This window comes from Cygnus olor, chromosome 2 (assembly GCF_009769625.2).
Source record: "Cygnus olor isolate bCygOlo1 chromosome 2, bCygOlo1.pri.v2, whole genome shotgun sequence".
Classification (NCBI taxonomy): Eukaryota; Metazoa; Chordata; class Aves; order Anseriformes; family Anatidae; genus Cygnus; species Cygnus olor.
The window spans coordinates 38,913,726-38,937,103 of record NC_049170.1 but is presented as its reverse complement, the minus strand read 5'-3'; the positions used below and the strand labels follow the sequence as shown (position 1 = coordinate 38,937,103).

The window sequence follows — 23,378 nt, the reverse complement described above, 5'->3', positions numbered from 1 at the left end:
CTCATAGAATTCAGCTAAGTGATAAACTTCCTGCCACACTTCTCCGTTTGTGTCACTGAGAATACAAAGATTAGACATTTTTCTAATTTTTTGTTGTTGAAGTAAAACAGCTGCACATCATCATTGATGTTGTTTGTTCAACTGGATCTTTTTAGAAGAAAAGGGAATTGGTGAAATGTTTGTGTGTACAGCTCACAGGCTGTACTCTATCCTTTGAAATGAAGCCATTGAAAAGGGGGAGGGTCCTGAGCACAAAGCAGGGAAGAAGTACTTTTCTGGCAAATAACAGTATCAGCAACAAAACTCCTATTAGAGTGTCATGCTTCAATATGCAGAAAATAATACCCACGTGATTTAGAGAAATAAAAAAGGTGGAGAGGTGAGGGGAAAGGACTTTGAGTAATGTATTTAAAGGAATTTAAAGGTACATCTAAGTAGTCTTAAGAGGGATTGCTTTATAATCAAGTACCAATTACATACACCCTGAATCACAATTAGCTACATATCCTCAGACTAGCAGAGCAGCTGTAATACAGTTCTATGTTTCTCTGCAATTGATTTCAGTGACCACATATTTTCTTGACACTTTACAACTTTTCAATACAGTAATTATAGTTCAGTGTCTTAATCACACCCTAACTGAACCATTGAGAAAATGCCAAGAGACACATAACCAAAAAGGTACCAAACCAGTTAGATCGCAATGTTTTCACTCAGGAAAGAGCTGAGAGCAACTCAAAACCACAGTTTGTCTTTTCTTTCACTTTGGATCTCTAGATTTATTTGTTTAAAAGGAATCTTCCAAACTCCATTTTCTCTTTATTAAAAAAAGAAAAAAAAAAAAAGGCGAGCCCCATTAAAGAAGCAGCAAAACTCAAGACAGAGACAACTTGTAACCCCACGGCAAGCCAACTTCCCGCAGCGGAGGCAGCTCCTTGCCTGGGAGCCTCTGAGCGGGACCAAGGAGAGCGCCACGGGCGGAGCAGGGCGCGGAGCGGCGCTGCCGCCCGGCCGGGCCCTGTCCGCGGTGCTGCAGCCGGACGCTGCCGCTGAAGGGTTGTTTCGTCCTTTCTTCCTCAACAACCTCTTGCACCTCCTGCTGTGCCGCTGCTGAACCCCTTCTACAGGGAGTCAGTTTTTAGGGTGACGTTGAGCGGGGGGAGGAGAAGGAAAAAAAAAAAAAAAAAAATCCCCTAACGTCCTGACAAAGCCCTACCCAGGTTCTGAAACCTGCTTTTTCCCCGCAGCCTCTCCGCTGCCCGGGAGGAGAAGCTCCAGCCCAGAACACAACTTTCCTACATCGATCCCAGCTCCAACAGCAGCTCGGCTGCCGGCACCAGCCCCCGCGCAGGGGGCCGGGAGGAGAATGGACCGAGCATCCTCCTCACATGAAAAGCTGAGGATAAGCCGGGCAGGAGAGTAGGAGAGGCTGGGAGCTGCCTCGCCTCACCCTCCTCCTTGCCGGCGTCTGGTACCAAGACAACCCCTTCCGAAGAAGCAGAAGGCTCCCACTGTACGCACGGCACCCTCCCTACAGCCCCTTTCCTGAGCCCGCTGCCCCATCCCGGACTCACGTGTGCCGTCAAACCGGGTGGCGATGGTGTCGAGGAAGGTATTCTGGGGTGCCAGTAATCCCTTCATAACCGGCATTTTTCCAGCGCGGTGCGAGGTTCCCCATCAAAGTTTGCCTACAAGGGTGGTTCGAGAAGAAAGTGCAGAGGGCGCCCGGGGGAAGGGAGAAAGGAGGCGGAGGGAGGGAGAAAAGAATGGGGAGAGATGGAGGGGGAGGAGGACGGGGATGCCGCCGCCGTCGCGCCGCCCCCGGCGCCGGGAGTCCCCCGCCCGGCAGCCCCCGGTCCCGCCGGCCCCCGTAGCCAGGCGGGGCGACCGCGGAGCCCCCCGGGCACCGCCCGGGGCCCCTCTCCTCGTCTCCTGTGGAGAGGCCGCGGGAAGGAGGGCTGGGAATGGGGGAAAAGCAACCTGCATCCACCTGCAGCTGGAGCACCGGAGGAACAGCCGCCGCCCCGGCGCTGCCGAGCCTTCCTCCGGCCCCCAGCTCGGCCTGAACCGTCCCGTTCTCAGCTCTAGCAGTCAAGGGTGGCCTAGACCTGAAGCACAAGCACCGCGCTTTGTGAGTAATATCATCACAGGATAATGCTTAGAACCTTAGCTTGCTGGAAGGAGAAAGGCAGCATTGACATGTATAGCCCCTGTAGGTGGCCATTGGAGAGGAGGCTAGAACATGGAGAATGCTTTATCAAGTGGATATGTGGTCTAAGTCATTTGCACGTTGTGGCTTTTTATTAAAAAAATAGAGGGATAGGCTTTTTCAGATTTATTGTGCGTATTTCCTCAGTCATCTTTTAGAAATTCCTCCCTAAAAAATTCCAGGAAGGAATATAGTTTTTGGCAACCAGAAAGAATGGAGACACAGCCCACAAGGTCTAATGTGTAAACTCAAGGGGAAGGGAAGGAGGAGATGCAAAGATAAAAATTAAGCAGCAGACACACAAACTGCTTCCACAGCAGGATGAGTGATTTCCTCATGCTAATACCATGGTACCAGATAATACCCCAAGGTACAGTGATAGCTACTACAGTAAGTGAAATGGTAAAGTTTTCTCCACCTGCTTTCAGGACCCCAAGAGCCTGGAAAGAACATATGAGAGTACTCTCCCTAATCTACAAACTCACTGTGCATTACAAAAGGGAACCACATTGATCTTTTTGCTGTTTTACAGTATTGCTATTTTTATTTATGCTATTATTTGATTATTCTCCTTTTCGGTAGAGGACTGATTCCCACTATTCAGCATAAGCAGCATAGAGAGAGACTCCAAGATGGACAAAAAGGTGTTCCTTTTATAGTAGATTAAAAAAAGCACCTAAGACACCACCACGGAAAATGCTATAAAATCCATACATCAAAGCCTACCCATGGTAAACCCACCTTGGCTTTGAAGAACACCATAGTATTTTACTGAAATCACATGAATCTCTAATTAGCCTTGTACTGGAAATCTGCATGAAATAGTTAATCAAGAGCTCTCAGCTCAGTTTTCAAATGTGGCATATAAGAATGGAGACTGCCTTATAGTCACTATTAGTGTGGAATTCTCCAAACTCACATTAGTAGCAGTTTCTTAATTAAATAATTAACTTCATATTCACAGCAGGCTTTTACTTTCACTAGAATTACTAGTTTTCTCCTTAAAATGAATCATTTTAATAGTGAAAAAGAAAACTAACAATTACTGACATTCAAAAAGATTTTCATGTCCTACAGTTCTCCATAAGCAGAGCTCTGAAATTAATTTCTCTTTATAGCTTGCCACTTAGTCTTACTGTCAGGTACCACACTACTAGTATGTAGGTTTTGTAAGAGGTACAGAATACTCTCACTGGTAAAATAAAGCCTGTTCCAACACTTAAAGAGTCCAGAAGAGCACGATCAGATTTTTCACTTGTGTAACTACTCAGCAACATCAAGACAAGTGTGAACCTTTGATGTCTGCAAAGGGGTTTGCATGCACTGTAGCCTGTGTTGTAGTTGTGTTCCAATTTGTATTTTTCCTTTATGACCTGCCCCAAACACCCACTTAAGGAGGGACGCAGTGAAGGTGAAAGGAATATTTTCCTCAATCTTAGCGCAGGCAGACAGAAAATAATAACCTGTATACATTTAAAGAGAAATATATTTCTCAATTCTGACTCAAAAATATCACAAAAGGGAAAAAAATTCCAAGGGCATCAAATTGCTAATAACTCTGGCAGCTCATAACTAGATAATATTGTACTTCCTAATGCACAGTATAAGATATAAACATGTTATGTTTTGAGGGCTTTGTGACATACTTCAGTAAGTTTAGAACTTTAAAAAAGTTCACTGAAATTTCTTACAACTGATTTGGGGAGTGGTGGAAAGGGTGCGTCTTTCTGGAACCAAGACAGCTATACAAATACATATCCCCAGAAGGGTGGATAGCTGCCAGAGAAGTTATCTGGTATTTTTCATGTTGATAATTGTAAGCACAAATTACAATTATATAAAAAACAAACAAGAAAAAAACATACTACTGGCCAGGAGAATGTGGTGACAAGTGAGAAGTAGGTGATGGCAGAGAAAGCACTACCAACAATGAAGACAGTGATGCACAAGAGGGAGGAACAATACTAACTTCTTTATAAGAAGCTGAAGGCCTTGTCAACTCCGTGAGATCTTCAGGAAAGAGGAGGGAAGTTTCTTGCTTAACGAATTTATGCAGTCATGACATATTATAAATTGGCTATGACAACAGGTATGTACTATGAACAAGCAGTAACAATCAAGCTTTTAAAAATATATTTGGTACACATCACAGAATCACCCACTAAACATTTCTGTGCTAGAATTGACAGAATAGTTTCCAAAAATGATACATAGTGAAAAGCATCAAATGAAAGAAGAAACACTGAAATGTAACATCCTATTTTGCACTAGAATTTGGCATATTCTACCACACTTTACTCACAAGACTAATCCTCCTTAGTGCCTGGTACTGAACTTTAGAGTTAGCTGCAAAACACTGAAGTATTAAGTCTTGAATAGTTCAAAGCATACAAATTTAGCAGGTTGAAATTTTAGTGAATCAAGAACAAGAAGTTTAGGAAAGCAGAGACAACAGCTGAGAGTATTTGACAAGGAGGTGAGTGAGCAACTGGAAGTTTGTATTTAAGTCCTGGAAAATTGTTTCACAAGATTTGAGCAAAATGAAAACTAGGAACTCTGAGGAGTCATAAACTGCCTTTTGTTGTTGTTGTTTAATTTAATATTTAAGAGAAGGGTAAAATCCAAGTCAAGATTATTTGTCTTGGTCAGGAAGTCAGCTTTCAATTTTGCTATATTAATTTTGGTTTTGAATATCTAAAGATACGTAGACACGCTTTCTACAATATTACTTTTGTTTTTAATGTCAAGGAAAAATAAAGCTTGATCTTTTTTTATATATTTTTTAAATTACTCTATTAACTCTGGGTAAATAATATACTCCATATATACTTGTTTGCTGTCAGGAGTTTTACCAAATTTATAATATATTTCTACAAAGACAATATAAGAACAGAGAGTGGAAACTGATACCATTGCTGTTACACTTCGTGTTGTGACTAGCATCTATACTATGAGTGAAATTCAGACTTACAGTTTAGACTACAAGTACAATTAAAATATTTGTTGCTTCAAATTACTCAACAGTATATAAAATATCTCAGCCATATGCTTCCTCCCACTTATCCACAGTTACATTCAGCATAACACATTAAATTTTGAGGCGGTGTATAATCTTAGATATCACCAGTTACCCTGAAATCAGGGCATGGGCAGAGTGTTTTAGACAGAACATATGCAAGCATCAGGATAATATAACGATTTTTGTCATAGTTGTATAACTTTTCTTCATTTATGATTTCACTGGAAACATTTTCCAAAGTTTTACTAATATCCCACAATCCCATGAATTACCTCTTAATATTAGGCATTAGGAGCTGCTTACTGCTTGCTTCTCTGATATAATAAACATTTCACCTCAACTCACCTGCTACAATTACACAAGTGAAAACTTAGTGAAAAAATCAAATTAACAATCAGAAAGGACTGCATGCAGCTTACTTTTGGGCTTGAAATTGCCAGCCACTTATTAACACAGGCTTCCAATGGGAAGAACAATAAAAATAGAACTATGTGAGAGTCTGAAAATACTAGGACAAGACAAAGAGTAGTAACCTGTTATTCATCTACTATGAACAGACTTATTTAGTCTGAAGTGTTATGCGTTAAGAGTATTATCCTAATAAATAACCCACTGTGCTTAAAGAAGTGCTGGCCTTTTGTTTTCCACTGTGCGTAAGTCAACAATAGAACTTCAAAAGAATAAAGCTGTGTAACTGAAGATCTGCCAAGTGAAGGACAGTCTAGTTTGAAGTTTAAATACAAAGATACCACCCCTGGGTGAGGAAGTGGCAAAATTGCTAGGGAGAGCTTGCAAGAAAAAAGGTTGCAATATTCTTTCCACTAGTATTCTCTTCCCCCACTATCTCCTGTGAGTCACAGTGGAGAAATGTTATTGGCATAGACAGACCCTTGGTCTGAACCAGTAACAGCTGCTTGTATATTATGTGGGCTATAGAAACCTTGCAACTACATATCTGCCAGCGATTTCCACTCTAAGACATTTTCTGTTTTATAAATTTTTGCCAAGTGGGTCAATCTGCTTCATATAGTGCATTTTTCCTTAGAACATTTCACCTTAAAATAAATATTCAGTCAGCCATTTTCAAGATCCAAGTGAGGTGGAGAGATACAAGTTGAGAAATCTCAGCAAGTGAAGCAGCAACAACTCACTGGAGCATTACATAAAGAAACCATATTAGGGAATGGGCCTGGGACAATTTGTAATTGAGAGGAAATGGATGAGCACAAATGGGAAGTAGATGATGAGGTAAGGGAAAGCTGGATCCCTGTTGGGGACCTAGTAAACCTCTGGGCCCAGCTGAATTAGACTCAGTGGGAATGGGATATAAGCTGAACAGCAGAAGATAGGCAAAACACCAGGCACAAGGTTAATAGTGAGAACAAAAATGAGATGTCTAGCTAAACAGAATGATATGAAAAAATAAAGTCTTAACGTGCAAGGATTGCAAGTATGTTTAATGTTTGTGTAACAACCACATTTTACCAAAACAAATCTGATAAAGCTTGGCAAAAATTGGCAACTGTCATCCAAGAGATGTCTGGATAATGTTTGGATAATTATGGAACCACATTTCAAATAGTGAATTAAGTAGACATTGAATTTTTCTATCATTAGTTGATCAGTTTCTATCATGTCTTCAGAGAAGAAAAACATTAAAGGGAAATTGTAATTCTTCATACAAAATCAAAATCCAAAGATGAATAAACAATATTTAGTTTGAATCAATTTTTTTTGTTTTGTTTGTTTTCTAATGGAACCTAAAGCAACGACAACAAAAATACACAACCAAACCAATCCTAAACCTATAAAAATACAAATTATAATTTTGGAGATGAACCTCAATTAAATGGAAACAACTTTTCTTATGTAAGAAACTAAGAATAGAGAGAAAAATTGGTTTAGAAAAAAATAGAGCAGTGTAATAGTTTATTTGTATGTTTTCTGGCTATAGAAGATGTATCACGTCTTTATCTCACTGTGACATTGAGAGTAATATTGATGTTAGAATATAAAGCTACAAAGATCTTGTAGCTTGTTCTACAGTTCAAATAATGTTGTTTCAGTTCATCTGCTAACAGCTAATACTGTTGTTTTTCCCCAAACTCTCCTCTGAATAGTAAGTGGATACAAAAGTAGCTGTTAGAAATATTCCTTGTATTAATATCAAAACTTCATCTATTTATGATGGAGTTTAAAGCTACTTTATCAAAGAAAAATAAGAGGTAATGGATTATTTTATCTGTTTAAATTCAGAGTACAAAGACTTTAAGGTATAATGCAGAGAAAGAAAAGAATAATTGACCCTAAGAGTTTAAGGCATGGTGCTTTTTGTAAAGGAGACATATTAAGACACTTTGAATAAAGACAATCACAAGCATAGCTCTAAATATCAGATTTGCTCTTAAGTCCTGAGGATGGTTTTCCTACATGCAGATGTACAAAGTGATTCCTCGCACAGAAGTTAATTAGAAATTATGCTACCATGCTTACACACAGACATCCCCTGAACACTGGGAAATAAGCATTAAAACTTCCTGTCAGTGGGATTTGTTTAGCATGATCACTTTCCAAACACCATTATTACAATATAATTTAGAAGACAGCACAAATTCCTTCCTAAATACACCAGTTTTAAAATGATTAAACTTGGTAAGTGGAGAACAATAATTTATTCTGCTTTCAAAAAATGTTATTTAGGGAAACTATTGATATAGAATTTAAACTTCCCCCTTGATTATCACTGATATAACTCACATTCAAAAGCTGCTCTTCCAGACTTACACTAACACTTTCTAACATGCAAGTATTTCCATCACTTCATATCAAAGATGCATGATTACTATGATGATTGTATGTTTTAACAGATATTTAAAGTTTATAAATTAGACCTGTCAGATCATTCTTGTACAAAACAATCCTGCTACAGGCATCTGTCCAAGTACTTACATATTTAGGTGCTGTATTTTTGTGGCAAATACATATCCCAGTCAATTATATGACTTGTTAAGGGTGTGAAGAGAAAAGTAATTACAGCTTTGAGAAAATATCTTTAACATGCATCAGAAAATTCAGAAATATTTGAAGCCAGATAATAAGTTTTACTTTAGAAAGTTCCCAACAGGAAAAAATAGCATGCTGCCCTCCCCCCACCTTGTTTATTTATAAATCAATGCATTATATAATACCTGTCTTAACTAGACTATGTTTTTGAAACTTCAGTTCTTTCATTGCTTTACACAGGAAGAATCCAGAGTTAATACTCATGGCAGGTCAGACATAACTTCTACTTCAATACACATTATATGCAACCTCAGTGGACATGTACTTTAAAGGTATCCTGTGGTCTTTAATCTTTGTTACAGAAGACCATATATACAGTGAATACCAAGATTAAAGTATCATAGATAGTGGCTTAAGAACTTCTAGAAAATGTTTAGAGTACATGTTTTTCTAAGATTACTACAGTTCCAAAATATCTTTCCATAAAGAGTAAACTTGAATTTAAAAAGTTATTTTTTATCAGTAAGAATGCATACTTACTAAGACCAAATATTTTGCCAAAACTTAGTTGCAGGTTTTTCCTCTATCTTCACTGAAAACAGGAGAGAAGGGACTGTTTCCCACCTTGCCCTTATTTTCAGCTTTCAGTTTGGTTGAAACTATAGTTCACGTTATATCGCTTTATTATAACAATGACCATTATATTTTTCACTCACTTTCTGCCCACTGCATGGTAGTTAATAAAGAGTTACAACTTTTGATGTGCAGTAAGTCCTATTTCTACATTAGAATTACTTCAGAAGATAACAGATAAACTGTAAACAATTAAGGAAAAGAGAAAACCTGATTCACCAAGATTATGTCAGCTTTAATACTGATTGATTTGCTATTTAGTCTTCCCCAATTCATCAGCAACCTTCTTTCCTTAATAAAGGTTTCATAAGATTTGCTTTTCATATGGCCATTAAAACATAAGAACTAGTAAAGATATTTCAGCATCTGTACTTCATAGCACTTTTCTACCTGGAAGATATTCTATATCTTTAGAAGTGAAGTAAATGAACCACCTCTTTCTTCATTCTCATTAAAACATGTGTAACTTTGTCTTATTTTGGAAATGTTTCTTTAAAGAAAACTACACCAAATGTACATTTTCAGTTAGACATTTGTGAAGAGGAACACTGCAAAGGCATAGAGATCAGAAAAGGAACACCGAAGGAAAAACTCGTTAGTTTAGAGAAGTTATATAATGAAACAATAAGGCATTACAGGCACAGAAATCCTAATCACAATAGAAAAGTTAGGTGAAAGTTATCATCGCTTGCACAGGAACAGATTTTCAACTAAATCTGTGGTGCAGTTTATGCAAAATCAAGGAAAGGGGGGTCTAAGAAGGAGAAGACTAACTAGAGAAGAGTGGGCAGCACACCAGGTTTAAGAGTGAACAGCAGGAGATTGAGGTGATGCTTAGTTGTGCCACATTAAGAGTCAGATATAGAGTATTTTTGTCTGCAACTGAAGCAATTGCATGAATATGTAGCTCAGGATTAAACCAAGTTTTACACTGTAGGGAAGCCCACCTTGTTTGCTTTCTCTTCTCCCAGGTAGCCTTCCAACAGAGCTGGAACAAAAAGGTTATTATTTCTGAACTTCAGCTAAGGCAACCAGTCTTGAACTCTAGTCACCTCCAAAATAGGGTATGCAACTGTATATGACACTGAACTTGGAGAATCCATGTTTTTGTTTAAATTTTGACCTTTTCCAGTTATCTTCAGTATTTACAAGAACTTGGCATTTCAGTCATGTCTGTCCTCCATTAACTTACCCTCTGTATATAACCCTTTATAAAAATCCATACGTTTTATCTAAACACAGTGCCCCTATTCTGATCCTGTAATATGTCCAAGTAAGGGAAGCCTTCTGTATACACAGAGGTACAAAGCAAGAACTGGTATAGTATTACAGCTAGATGCAAGTGTTAGACAGGGAGTGACATGAAAGGATTAGGGCAACTGTATGTACAACAGATCTTGCAGGAAATGACCAGTCTTACATTAGGTGCAGTCTCAGTCCTATTTATACTATAATTAACTCCCCAGTCAGGTTAGATAAATATCTTGATCCTTTTGTGTGTAGTAGTTTGCATATCTTGGTAAAATTTTCACGAGAAGCCTTATGTAAGCTGGCATTTTCTATTACAGTGCAGTTTAAGGCTTGCTACAAGAATGAGTGTCAGCATTTTCTCTACAGTGAACAGCTGAAATTCAAATATTAAAATAGGAAATGCAGACATTGTCCCAGGATGACTGGCAGCTCCTTACAGCCTCATACTAAAGGAGAGCAGAAAAAACAGGTACTTTCATAAATAATTTTTCAGAGTTTTCTATGACTAGAAAATAATTTTTACTATGTTCTCCTAAAACACATCTATTTACCAAGAACTAAAATGTTACTTTTCTGCTTAGACCAAAAAACTCTTTGGATTATTTCAGCCCAAGCCTTTATTTATTTCATGGTAACTAGCAGAAACCTATGATCACCTTCTTACTATGTGAGCTAGTGATCAAAAAGCAGAAGTGAAAATCATTCCATCTTTAGCAACAGTGGAATCAAATAATGTGGAATCAAATATAGGGTGAGCTGAAGTCTGCAGCTTGAAATTCCAGATTTGAAGACGTTCTTACCTTTTAGTTATTTTCTAGTGAATTTAGTTTAACAGGTTGTTTGCAGAAAACAATAAGAAGCTTGCAAAAGTAAGGACTGGAACATGACTCAAGTAAACCAACACACACTCAAGTAAACCAACATTATAGATATACTTACAAACATTTTATATAAATTATCTGTTCATAACCTTAAGTGATCAGATGTTGGAGATATCAGAAGAGGAAATATATTCAAAATTAAGTGCAAGGTATTGTGAATTTGTGTATCCACCAAGTGTTTTATCTAAAGACAAACATTTGGACATGTAAGTACAGATTACAGCATGTATTTTGGCCAAGTAGTATTACTTTACAATTTCTAAAAAGTAAATTTAATATTACTGAAGCATATTTTCCAAATAAACTTCTAGGTCCTAGTAATCCAAACAGCTGGCTTCTTAATAAGAATTGTGGTCTAATATTTACTAGACAGGGTAAAGAACAGATACCTGTGCTCTTTAAATGGTTGGATAGATTTTAAAACTAGAACAGCAGAACATTATAACACTTACAGCACTGGGTGGAAAATAATCACTTAAAGAAGTTTTAGTTTGACATTAAGATTTGATTTGTTATATTCTTTTAGTGGTTGCAAGAATTACTTTGCTATTTTCTCTCATATTCAAATCATGTTTTGTAGTTTGCATTTTACTACATACTGCACTTCTAGATACTTGCAGAATTTGTAAGGAACTAAAACATGATCGTAACTTTCACAGAAACAAGTGTGTATGAGGTAGTGATTAGGCCACATGAATATCTGCTGGTGAAATCCAAGAGTTGTACTGATGAAACAGGCAAAAAAGAAGAGCAAGCATTTGGAAATCAACAGGCCAAAGCAAGGCAACTAAAATAAGAGAGTAAATAGCTTATTTTCCTATCATCTTTTAAACCTCCTTGTGAAAGCTTAAGCTCAGTTTCTCTGTAGGAATACAAGATTCCACAAACAACCATTGCCCACAGACTCCTTAGAGTCATAGCTCCGTTATGGAAAGCTTGCTCTCAAACTTTGTCTTCACAAGTCCCTTTCATCTTCACTTGCCCAGCCGTTTTATGCAAGCATGAAATTAGATGCACTCCGTAGTGTTGGGATAACACTAAAGAGTTCACCTTTTTGCAACATGGCCCAAGAGTGAAAGATTTACCCATAAAATGGGGGCAGAAAAAAGGTTGCCGGAGCTAACATCACCCCAAAGTACCTGCTTGCAACCAACTAGTTACTTGTCTGAAGAACTTCAGCAAGAGGACTTGCTACCTCCTCCCTTCATTCCAGCTATACTTTCCCTTTCCTTCACTGTGCCTTTATTTTCCTCAACATTATCATTCATGACTTCCTAATTTTCTACAGAGCTAATTCTTTTCTCTTTGGCAAGACAGCTTGGCAAAGTTAATGAATTGATACTGTGGTTCTCAGACAGATTTTAGTAAGTTGTGATTAATCCTGTTATTCTTCAAACATTTAATTTCAAAACATTGACTACTTCTTCCAAGTTTGGGATATTTGAATACATTTCTTTACTCTGCTCTGAATATTCTACATTTGTCATAGCTGCTAAATATTGAGGTCTTTATCTTGAAAACTCAACCTCATTCAACTTCACATGGTAACAAGGTCATTCTAACACCTCTGATTTCTGGTCCTTCGCACTCTATATAAAGTAGGGCAAAACATAAGATTACACTTGGACTTTAACAGTCTAAAAAACCACACCACAACCACCAAAGCAAAAGGGACCATCACAATAATATTTCAGACAGGCCTTCTTGCTTTCTTTCTATGAAGGAGATATGCAACAAGTTTTGCCTTTCTTCACTCCCACACACCCCAACCTTTGGACTATTTGTACCTTTGAAAAAGGCTTTTGTGACTAATAGAAAAGCATCATTATATGGATTTTTATTTCTCCCTCTGTTTACTATGGTGCAAGAATCATATCCAGCCTCTTCAAAATTCAATTAAGTTTAGCTAAAACATTCTGCTCAAGGTACTAGCAGCTGAAGATCAAATTTACAAAGGCTTTTGGGTGCTTAAAGAAGAAGATAAAGCTACAGGACTCTCAGGAATGTTCAATTTGTGTAGTTTTGCTTCCTGTGGGTCACTTCATAAATTTTGTAAATCCCACTGGATAAGAGAGTTGTCATTTTCTCCTAACCTGTGCATGAAGGCAATGGTTTCCAGCCATCAGGACAACCCCCCCGCCCTTTCTCCTTGTCCTGGATCATAATGGCCCCTTAACCCCCCTCTCCACTCCCCTCCACCCTCAAATTATTCCTCAATCTTAATTTATCTAACACAAAGATTAACAAGGGGGCTGCTCCCAGGACCACCCTTTCAGGACACATTTGAAGAATCTGAAGTTTATCAGGCAGCAGGGATGAGTACAGGTAGTAACTTCAGCTGTCCAGTAGCAACAGCTGGAAGAGGATGCAATTAGACCCCAAACGCTTTGGAAGTCTGAGTTTTGTGTGACCCAGGCCCTTAATCTCCATTATAATAATGCCACTGAAACAGTCATGCCATAAGTAGCTCATGAAGCATTTTCACTAAGAATAACATAAATGTGAAGGATTCTGGAAAGAGTTGAAGAAAAATTTTGAAAAATTAATTTGGCCATGTTTTTTCCTTAAAAGAAAATACAAGTTGATATCAATGAAATGGACATTAACTGCACCTTTCATATACTTGTAGATTATAAAAGTGCAATACAAAAGGTTGGAAATACACTTCACAATGAGTTGTGTTTACATTTTCCTTAGTTTAATTGGGAAATATGGTACTACGAATCTTATTACTAGCAAAAGCTTATTCAAATGAGTATTTTCACTGACTCTAGTTTGAATTGCAGAACTGCTTGTAGATTCATATTTTGGCCCCAACACTTCAAAACACTGATATACATGACTGTTACAAGAATTCCGAGTTAAAGTTGTGCTAAGGTAAGTGCATACTATTTTTAAGTTTAAATTAAAATAAATTGGAAAAATGTTCGTCCTGTAACTACAAGCTTATTTGCCAGAGCTGATCCAGCAAAACATTTAAAATATATACTATGTATACTAATATAAGACCACTAATATGCTTAACATTAAGCTCTGATTTAGTGAAATGCTTATAGCACTTGCTCAAGTGTATTTTGTAGCATAAGCATACTGAAGTATTAAACTCTTAATATACATTTTTCTTGAACAGTGGACAATGCTCGCCTCCAGCTATAGCATGACCTGGTTACTTACACATTTGAATGCTCCAGAATAGACAAAATGTCTTGCTTTCTGCTGGTGTAATCCCACTGACTACAGTGTTACAACAGAACTTCTAGTCCACGAGTTTAAACATCGCACAGCATATAGAGTCAGTGTGAACTTACAACAGGTATATGTTGTGCATACATATATGTATTGTATATATATCTATTAATGCTACTGCAGGAGTTTGTTGTGGACTTAAAGCAGATGAACATTAAAATTATAAGATATAGGCTTAGTTGGGCTTCCAGATAAAAAATAAAAGCTGCCCAGACACAATTGATATACTCATTTATAAATGTTCAATTTTAAGTAGCATAATTATGATCCATGAGCTTATCTGTAGCTTACCTGGCATTGGAAATTAATTCTTAGATGTACATGGAATTACATCTTCTAGAAAAGAATAGATTTTCTAGAAAATAGATTTATAGATTTTTCTTTGCAGCTATATTTATAATGCCATTACCCCAACAATCCATTTTGTTTCCTTAAAGTCTTTAGGAAGTTGTTGCAGCAACTGCTTTGTATCAGTTGAATTTGGTAAACAATAGATGCAATATTTCCAACTGTAGTCTGAACATAAAGTTGACACCAGTGTTGTTTTAGTCTTTCCCCTTATATCCTTTGTATTTTGTCTCATAACACTATATTCCATATTTTCTTCATTCTTATTCTCACCTAGATACACTGAAATTCCCATATCCCATTTCTATGTTTTTCTTATTTCCTAATTATATTATGTATGGTAAATGAGTAAGGACTAAACATAAACTGGAAGGTATTATTTCATTTGAGGAGTGCTGTTCAGATTCAAACACTGTTTATAACATTAGAAATGCTTCATCTGCAATACAGAACAATTTGTAACATGATGTTCTTTATTATTGAATGCATAAGTGATCTATCTAACAAAGGAATCAATAATGAAGCAGAATAGAGATACAACAGTTGGCCAAGATATCTTGGCCAAAGACCTATAATCTTACAGTAGTGTTTTCCTTTTAGGAATATAAAGAGTGCAATAAAATAGCACCATGTAAATTCATTCATAAAGGTGTCTCTCCATAGTCTAAATTCAGGTCATTACATAAGCATACAAACTGCATTAAGCATATGAGTTATTATAATGATAAATGCTACTTATATCAAACAAGTGTTTAAACACCCTTTGTGTTTCCATGTTTTCATGTAACATTTAGTAACACTTCAATCTTTAACCACCTATTGAACCAGACTTGCTCTCATATGCAGAATCAAAATAATCAGCTTAAAAAGATTAGACAAGCTTTTTTTTAATTTGAGTGCCCATGCGATTCTGAATATTATAAATGCTGCCTATTTGCATCATAAGGGCCAGATACACAAAGGCATTTAAACAGCGTTATTCCTTTTCAGCAAGATACAATTATCATATTAGAAAAAGAATGAGCAACTGTTAGTTAAATCTGTCCTGGCACAAATCCATACAAATAGATACTAAAATAAATAAATGAAAGTACCACCTCACCTGATTCATGCCACTGAGTTTCAAATGTCATCAACTCCCAGTCCCCATTCAAACTTGAATGAGCAATGGTATTTCAAAGAAAGCTCTCTGAATAGTCTGCACTAAAATTGTGCTAAGTATTTTTCTTCCATTTTCTCCCCCTTAATAAGGGGAGGAAGAAAAAAATAGTTTAGGAGCCTTGAGAACCTTTGCTGAATCTAAATAAGGACCTCTAATCAAAGTCAGAGGTACAGTAATGAAATATATTAAGAGCTGTCAACATCAGCTTCAGTTGCTGATCCAATTTCTGTCACCCACTCCCCAAGCCTTGTATCATACAGAATTTCCTTCTACACTATCACTTAGGTCCATCAGTAGCTCTTCTCTTTTCAGAAGATTCTTTTATATTCTTCCCATTAAACTCTTACCTGAGTCTAAGACTCAGACATTCCTGATACTGTACATGCATCAGATCTTTCCTGCCTGAATTAAGGAGAAACAAAAAAAACAAAAAAGCACACCACCACAACAAGCAAACAAAAAACCCACCTACTTCCTTGATAATACTGCATGAGTACAAGTAGAAAAGAAATACTAAGAACTTTCTAGACCAAGAGATACCACTAGAAAGCCCACAGTTCAGTCTGACATTAAAGTAGGATGCCACCTACTGCTTAATACCCCAAATTAAAAATAAACTAATTTCTTAACATAACTGGATGGACTTATGGCAAATACTTTGCAGTACTGTTGCACTAGGCCAGTTCTTAGTAAAGAGTTTCACATCTAGTTTATAAGGCCAAAATTGATATTGTATGTCTTCCTCTGCTGGATGAGGAATGTTCTTCATAGGTAATTGAAGTAACACATGCACACAAAAGGTAAGGGTTTCTGCATTCTTAAGCAAAACAGCATTACTCTGACATAAAATTAGTTAACACCAAGTCTGCTCCTTACTTCACTGAAATTAGGAGACATTCATTGGCTTTGGGTCAAAATGCTACGAAGTGTGTTTGATGTTTACTTTGATATCTATATTTATAATTATATATGTTTAAAAAATGCAGTCTATCAGCTCAGCCTAGGGAGTTTATTCTAAGTTTCAAAAGCTAGATAACGTATCTAGTGATGTATGTAGCTGTTTGTGATGTTCCTAATGGCACAGTATTCCCTAATTGTTTACTTCATCTTCATTCATTTAACCCAAGAAAAATACACAGTGAACAAATAAAAGCCAGCCTAAAGCAAGAAAAGACAGCTTAAGAAGTTCCTGTCTTGGTGTTCCTCCCCACCTCCCTAGAAGGATTTCAGCCTCCCTATTTCCAGTAGAATTGGTTGAGTAGCTTATCTGTAAACCTGATCAAAGCCATCCAGATTCAGAGCATTCTACCACAATTAAGTTTCATTTCCCACTTGTGTAGCTTCTCTGATCCACCTTATATCACAACCCTGCAAATATCTGTGCCAGCATAATGCAGGGGGCAAGGATTCAATTAGTAAATCAGGCTTCAATTAGTTTTAAATATATAGCATAAAACCAGTTTAAGAGTTAGAAGTTATCTGAATCCAAAATGTAATAAATAATGCTTATTGAAATAATGTTTCTAATCCATGTAAAAGTTCTTCCACTGCAGTAATCGACTTAAGAGGTACAACAAATTAAAGTTTTATGAAACTTCACAGCTGTAAAATATCCTATTTGGTTTGGGTTATTATTCAAAAAAGAGGCAAAGTTTTTTAACAAAAAATGTTAACAAATTACAGTCTTGTTGTAATACAAAGTATATCCTAGCTGTCTGACATCTAGATTCAGAAAATCTAAGCAATGGCTGTTTTTCCCCACATAATTTACATTCAATTTATTGGGTATATCATGATGGCCTTCCTTCCATCATAAGCTTTAAATACCAAGCACATACACAAGTTACAACTGTGTGCAGCCAAATGTGTAAAACTCAAGCTGTACTGCACTATTTAAATATACTGCAGCTTGTAAGTTCTCCAGTAAGACATCATGTCTTTCACAGTTAAAGTACTTGTTCTCAAATGGACTAAGATATCTTCATTATTAGTCTACTATCTAATCACCTACTACACTGAATCCCACAGACCAGACTATTTTGTTTCAGTCACATAATTGAAATAATTAAACTTCATATTTCTGGACCTTTATAGCTTTGCTTTAGCCTGCAATGGTTGCCTTCAGGGATAAAGTGGAAACAATTGCATTGCTTGTTCAGGTCCAGACTATTCATTTTTGTGTGGATGGGATTATGCATACATGTTTCCTCACAATTTACACTCCAAATGGGACTCCTACCTAATGTTGATGTTAAGAGAATACTATAAGTATATGCAGAAAGAGACCAGATATGATATATAGGAAAGGAGCAGGTGAAGCCATTCAGTGAAATAATTGTACTCCTCAGTCATGTGAAAGCAAGGGTTGTCCAAAAAGAGTAAACAACTCTGTGCATAATGAGTTCAAAAGCCACAGATTAGTCCTCCTGTATTTTTATTTTACCCAATGTTATGGGTAGTTAACCAAAGGAGTTTACTTTAGGAGATGACTAGAGAAAGAATTCAAAGTGTTGACTGTCAGATTTGAAAGCAGGGGAAAGGCACCTTTAAGAGGCTTAATCACCTATCCTAATCACTGAAATCAGTAGACAAATATGTACAGTGAACTGTTTACTTACAGTGAACATGAATTGCAACAGCATTTCCAACAAAGCCTTTATTTTTTGTCTGGAATCTGGTTTTCTAGGGGGGTAGGATGGGGGGTGTAGTAGGGGATGCACCTCTTAGGCTCTACCTCCTTACCTCAGAAAGTCTTAACTCCCTAAAGCCGATTCCATTTCAGAAGCTGGAAACCCTGGTTTCTCCAGATAGCTATTATTCTCTTCCTTACATAGCCACTTTATTCTTTATTTAGCATGGTCTTTCATGTGTACTTCAACAGAAAGAATGATCCCCCCAACAGACACACCCCAAATAAATAAATAAATAAATACACATCTAGATTTAACTTACAGAAACAGCATCCAAACCTTAAAACATGCTTTGAGCAAGTATAAGATAGTGCTGAGTTAACTTTACCCAAAGATGGAATGATTTTTAGGTCACAGGAATAGACATTTTAACTCACAAAGAACATATAAGACAAATAATTCTGATGAAGTGCAAGCCTCATTCTTGAAACAAAAGATTACACAGTAACTGTTATTTCACCCTGAAAGTGCAAAAACAAACCAGTAACAAAAACAAGCTGTTCAGTAGCAATTCAGCAAACACCAGAAATGCAACTCTTCTACTTGAAAAACTTGGGTTGTGTGTTACAACTCCAGAATGATTAGCTTTTTATCACACATCTAAAAGCATTTTTTAAGAAACCAGGAAGATATGGATGAATACATTGTTGTAGTACTTATGGATTAAGCAAAGCTAATGAGTTTCAGGATAAAGAAAATACACAGATTTTTACTTTTAACACAGCTATGTGTTCAGACAGAATGAAGAATTCCAGCATCCCCCACTTCCCTGTTCCTTATATCTCTTTCATGAATGATATTAAAGACTCTGAAGTATGGTTTCACATACTACATCAGGGAAAAGATTTTTCACTGCCTGGCCACTGATGGGGCAAGATCCCCACCTAGCGCATCCCGCACCGCATTGCGGCGGGTGCGACTCGGCATTCTCTCGGCCCCAGCAAGTACACGGCCAGGAGTAATACATGCATTGCATACGTATACACTTTCACTCACAGTATATTCACTGTTACTGCTTTGCGACTGCAAGAGTTTGTTGCAAATGCAGCTTCGTTTGGCCTTTTAAACATAATTTCAGGTGTGAGATAAACCTACAAGAAATATAGGCATCAGATTAATTTCTCTCTAACATAAGGAAGAGAGAGTTGTACAAGACAAAAAAAGGACCGATTTCAAGGTAGGAGTATTTAGAAGAGGGTGAGGTTCTGGAGGTGTTACACTTACAGAATTCCTACACTTACAGAAGAACAGCAAAGACTCACTCTGTACTTTGCACATACACAGTTCACCCATTAGAAACGACAGAAATGACAGGAAGAACACAAACACATTAGAACACTGAAGTATGGTTATTCACAACAGAAAGACTGCGCTCTACCTGTGCAATACAACAACAGCTCAAGTATTTGTATGAAGTGATTCTGAATACAGCTTTCTCTTGATCTCTAGGTGATGCTGTGTAAAATTGAAGGTCCATGCTTCAGAAAGATGAATACCGGAAACAAAGAGACATGGAAATAATTGCATAAGTGAAAATCTTTACTTTTGGAGTTGGCTTGGAAACTATGATAGGAAAAATAAAGTTTACATTGTGAATGTCAACATGTGGTGGATGTTGACATGGGACTTGTACATCTGTGTGAACTTCAGATTCAAAAGTGAAATTAAACTTTTGAACACTCAAACAATCTCAGGGTTGTAATCAGTACCAAAGTCTAGCTAGAGACTAATTACTAGTGGTGTACTGCAGGTGTAAAGACTGTAGCCAATACTTATTGACTCTTTCATTAGTGACCTAGATAATGGAATAGAGTGTACCACCAGAGTGTCTGTAGATAATACAAAACTGGGAGGAGTGGTTGATACACCAGATAATTGTGCTTCAACTCAGAAGGACCTCAGCACACTGAAAAATAAATCCAACAGCAACATTGTTAAGTTCAACACAGGGAAATGTCAAGTCCTGCACTCAAGGAGGAATAATCCCAGACACAAGTACTTGCTGTTGGTAGTACAGCCCCCCGCCCCCCCGCCCACAATCTAGAAGACAACTCTAGAAAGAGCATTCTTGGGGTCTGGTTCCAGGGGACAACAAGCTGACCAGGAGCCATCAATATACCTTTGGAGGAAAGATCGCTAACAATATCCTGAATTGTATTTGGAAGAGCACTGACAGTAGGTTAAGGAAGGATTTCTTCCCCATCCCTCTTCAGTTCTGGCAGTCATATCAGCAGTGCTGGGTCCAGACTATTCCCCATTACAAGAGAGAAATGGACTTACTGAAGAAAGTTCAGCAAAGGGCTACAAACATGATTAAGCTTGGAGCACATGATGTCCCAGAATAGGCTGGGACCGTTCAGCATGGAGAAAAAGAAGTCTGGTGTATGTGGGGAGGTATTTATGCACACTGATAAGACACTCTGATTGGGGGGAAGTGAAGATGAGGGAGCCAGACTTCTCTTAGCAGTGCTCACTTGACGGTGGTCAATACACTATAGACACAAATTAAAACAAATGAAGTTTTATCTGAATATAGACTAACAAACAAAAACACCACCATTTTTGCATTGTAAGCATGACCAAACAGTGGCACAGGTTGCCCAGAGAAATCGTGGAGTCTCTATTTGTGGAGATATTCAAAACCCAACTGTACATGGTCCTAGCATAAACTGCTTCAGTTGATCCTGCTTGAGTTTAGGGTTTGAACTAGATGATCTCAGAGATCTCTTCCCAATTAAATGATTCCAGGATACTTGCTAGCTGCAGCTAGTATTAGCTGCTTCTAAGTTTTGATCATGTGTGATCTAGAATAAAGAGAAAGTGACATCCCATATCCTGCAGTTAATAAATAAAAAGATACAGGACAGAAGCACACATTAGGAGGAGGCTGACCATGCATTCTATTTCTGCATGGAGATTTAGATTGGGAAAATGGGGGCTTGAAAGCCCAGAGAAAAGGTAAAGGTGGTCCAGACTGAAGGAAAGACTCTGGAAGCAGACAGAGGAAGATCCTGCAGATCAAGGAACAAACAGAAAAGCACCAGGGAATGCCCTCTGGGACTTTGTCTAGTAAGATCTAAGCCTGGTAGTCATAAGTAACTGCATAGCACAAACCAACATGACTTTCTACATGACCCACCTGAACCTGCAGCCATCTCACCAATAGGAAGATGAAGACAAGACACAATGAAAATAACTTGTGGTTGTGTTGGAGGCAGTGAAGGAACATCTGAAATACTAAGTAAATGCTCTGATCTCATTGGTTCTTAAATAAAAAATAGTATCCAGATCCTATATGGGTTGTCATTTATCCTGAATTGCCTGTGACAGAGATCTAGCAAAATGAACACCATGAAATAAAAATAAATAAAAAACATTCTTTCATGATGCACATGCAAAGTTATAGTAAAGGGAACAAAGATCACTTGGGAAATATAAACTGTTTTCCTCTCTCTGCTCCACTTGAGCAAGTTCAAGACTTAGAAGAAGACAGTATTATTCTGAAAGAGTGATAGCACCTCTAACAGAAAAAGACAGCATACTATACAGATTTTAAATATTTTCCTCCATCTGATTTGGCTGTATGCCAGACAGTTGCATATCATGAGATAACCCTAGTTGCAGTTATGAGATCACCTTAGTTTTGCAGACTCAGTAGGAAACAAAATTCCACACCTGTCATATTTTACTCTAACTTCACACTGAGAAAACAGGCCCAATACGTTACACAAGTCTGTTTACTGCTGCTTCTTATATTTTGTCCTTAAATAAATACCTCCTTACATGCATCTTCTGTACGCTCCTCCCCCCCTTTTTTTTTTTTTAAAGAAAAAATACTTTCTTGATTGTCCACAAAACAATTTCCTTGGAAATTCACCCTGTATTAGGCATTATAACAAAGGTCAGTCCAGAGGCTAAGTCTAGCTGACTACAGTTGGTTTGTGTGTGCAGCATTCAGAAATAACAGCTTTTATTTAGCAACTAATCTGACAACTTCAGAACTAAGGAAAAAGATATAGTAACAGATAGCAGCAGGATCCCATTTGTGTTATATACAATCGCCTTCCTACTCTCTTCTTTGTTCCTCTAATTGCTTATGGTTTGCTCCAAATTAGGTTATTTTCTTGGAGCAAGAATCTTATTTTTTCTAAATGTTTGAAACACTTGGACACTCAGATTGTGTGCGCATATAAAAGCAGCAGATGATAATGTAAAGAAGAGTTAACAGGTTCTCAACTTACTATGAACTGAAATTTGTGGTTCATATTTTCAACACAACATTAAAGAATTCTGTCAAGAATCACAGAAGCTGATGATTAGGGTTTTGTTTATTTGTTTTGCAGATTTAAAAGATCTTGAAGTGTTTTCTTACTATTTCACACATGAATTTTAGCCCCCTATAAAATTAATAACTACTCTCTAAATGTAAAGAATTGTCAGAGAAAGCTACCTCAAGATGTATACATGCATCTCTTGTCAAATAAGAAAAGGTACTACAAAATGGTGGTTACATTTTTGGGACACAGTAGCTATTGCAGTTTTACCATGTTAGTTAAGTGGTTACTATGGCTCCTTCTGATTTTAAGCATGAGTCCAACCTTATGCTTGAGCTCAAACTTCTCATGCAAGTTACTTGGACATAAGCCCAGACTGCAGTGAGGAAGAAATCCTGTTTTCATGGTAGTCTGTAGCATAGGTCAAACCATGCATTTGTCTACAGTGAAGAGACATGGCATGGGAACAGTACTACTTTCTCAGTCCATGTCTCTCATGCCACCTTCAGAAATATCCAGTGAAAACAGCACATGACTGAGGTAGTGGAAAGAAGCTCATCTTCTCTTTTTGCTAGAAGCATAGGCCATCAGGTCCTTTTAAAATGGCACTGCACAGTACACATGACACCAAGATCTGGACACCTACTAGTGCAGGTCCCACA

At 37.4% G+C, this 23,378-nt stretch overlaps 1 protein-coding gene and 1 long non-coding RNA gene across 2 annotated transcripts in view; both read right to left on the bottom strand.

Annotated features, from left to right (window-relative positions):
* KCNH8 (potassium voltage-gated channel subfamily H member 8) overlaps positions 1-16,128 on the bottom strand; it is a 192,288-nt gene extending 176,160 nt beyond the window's left edge. Inside the window, exons 1-2 of the mRNA XM_040550428.1 lie at positions 16,100-16,128; positions 14,534-14,597 (exon numbers count right to left, since the gene is read on the bottom strand). Coding sequence (XP_040406362.1) covers positions 14,534-14,540 — 7 coding nt within the window. The 5' untranslated portion in view covers positions 14,541-14,597; positions 16,100-16,128. The remainder of the gene's footprint in view (positions 1-14,533; positions 14,598-16,099) is intronic.
* A 2,320-nt stretch (positions 16,129-18,448) lies between these two features.
* LOC121065424 lies at positions 18,449-19,922 on the bottom strand. The gene is made up of 3 exons (XR_005817049.1): positions 19,821-19,922; positions 19,439-19,533; positions 18,449-18,903 (listed from the first exon to the last, which is right to left on the bottom strand). It is a non-coding gene; the product is annotated as an uncharacterized LOC121065424 (long non-coding RNA).
* Positions 19,923-23,378: the final 3,456 nt, after the last annotated feature.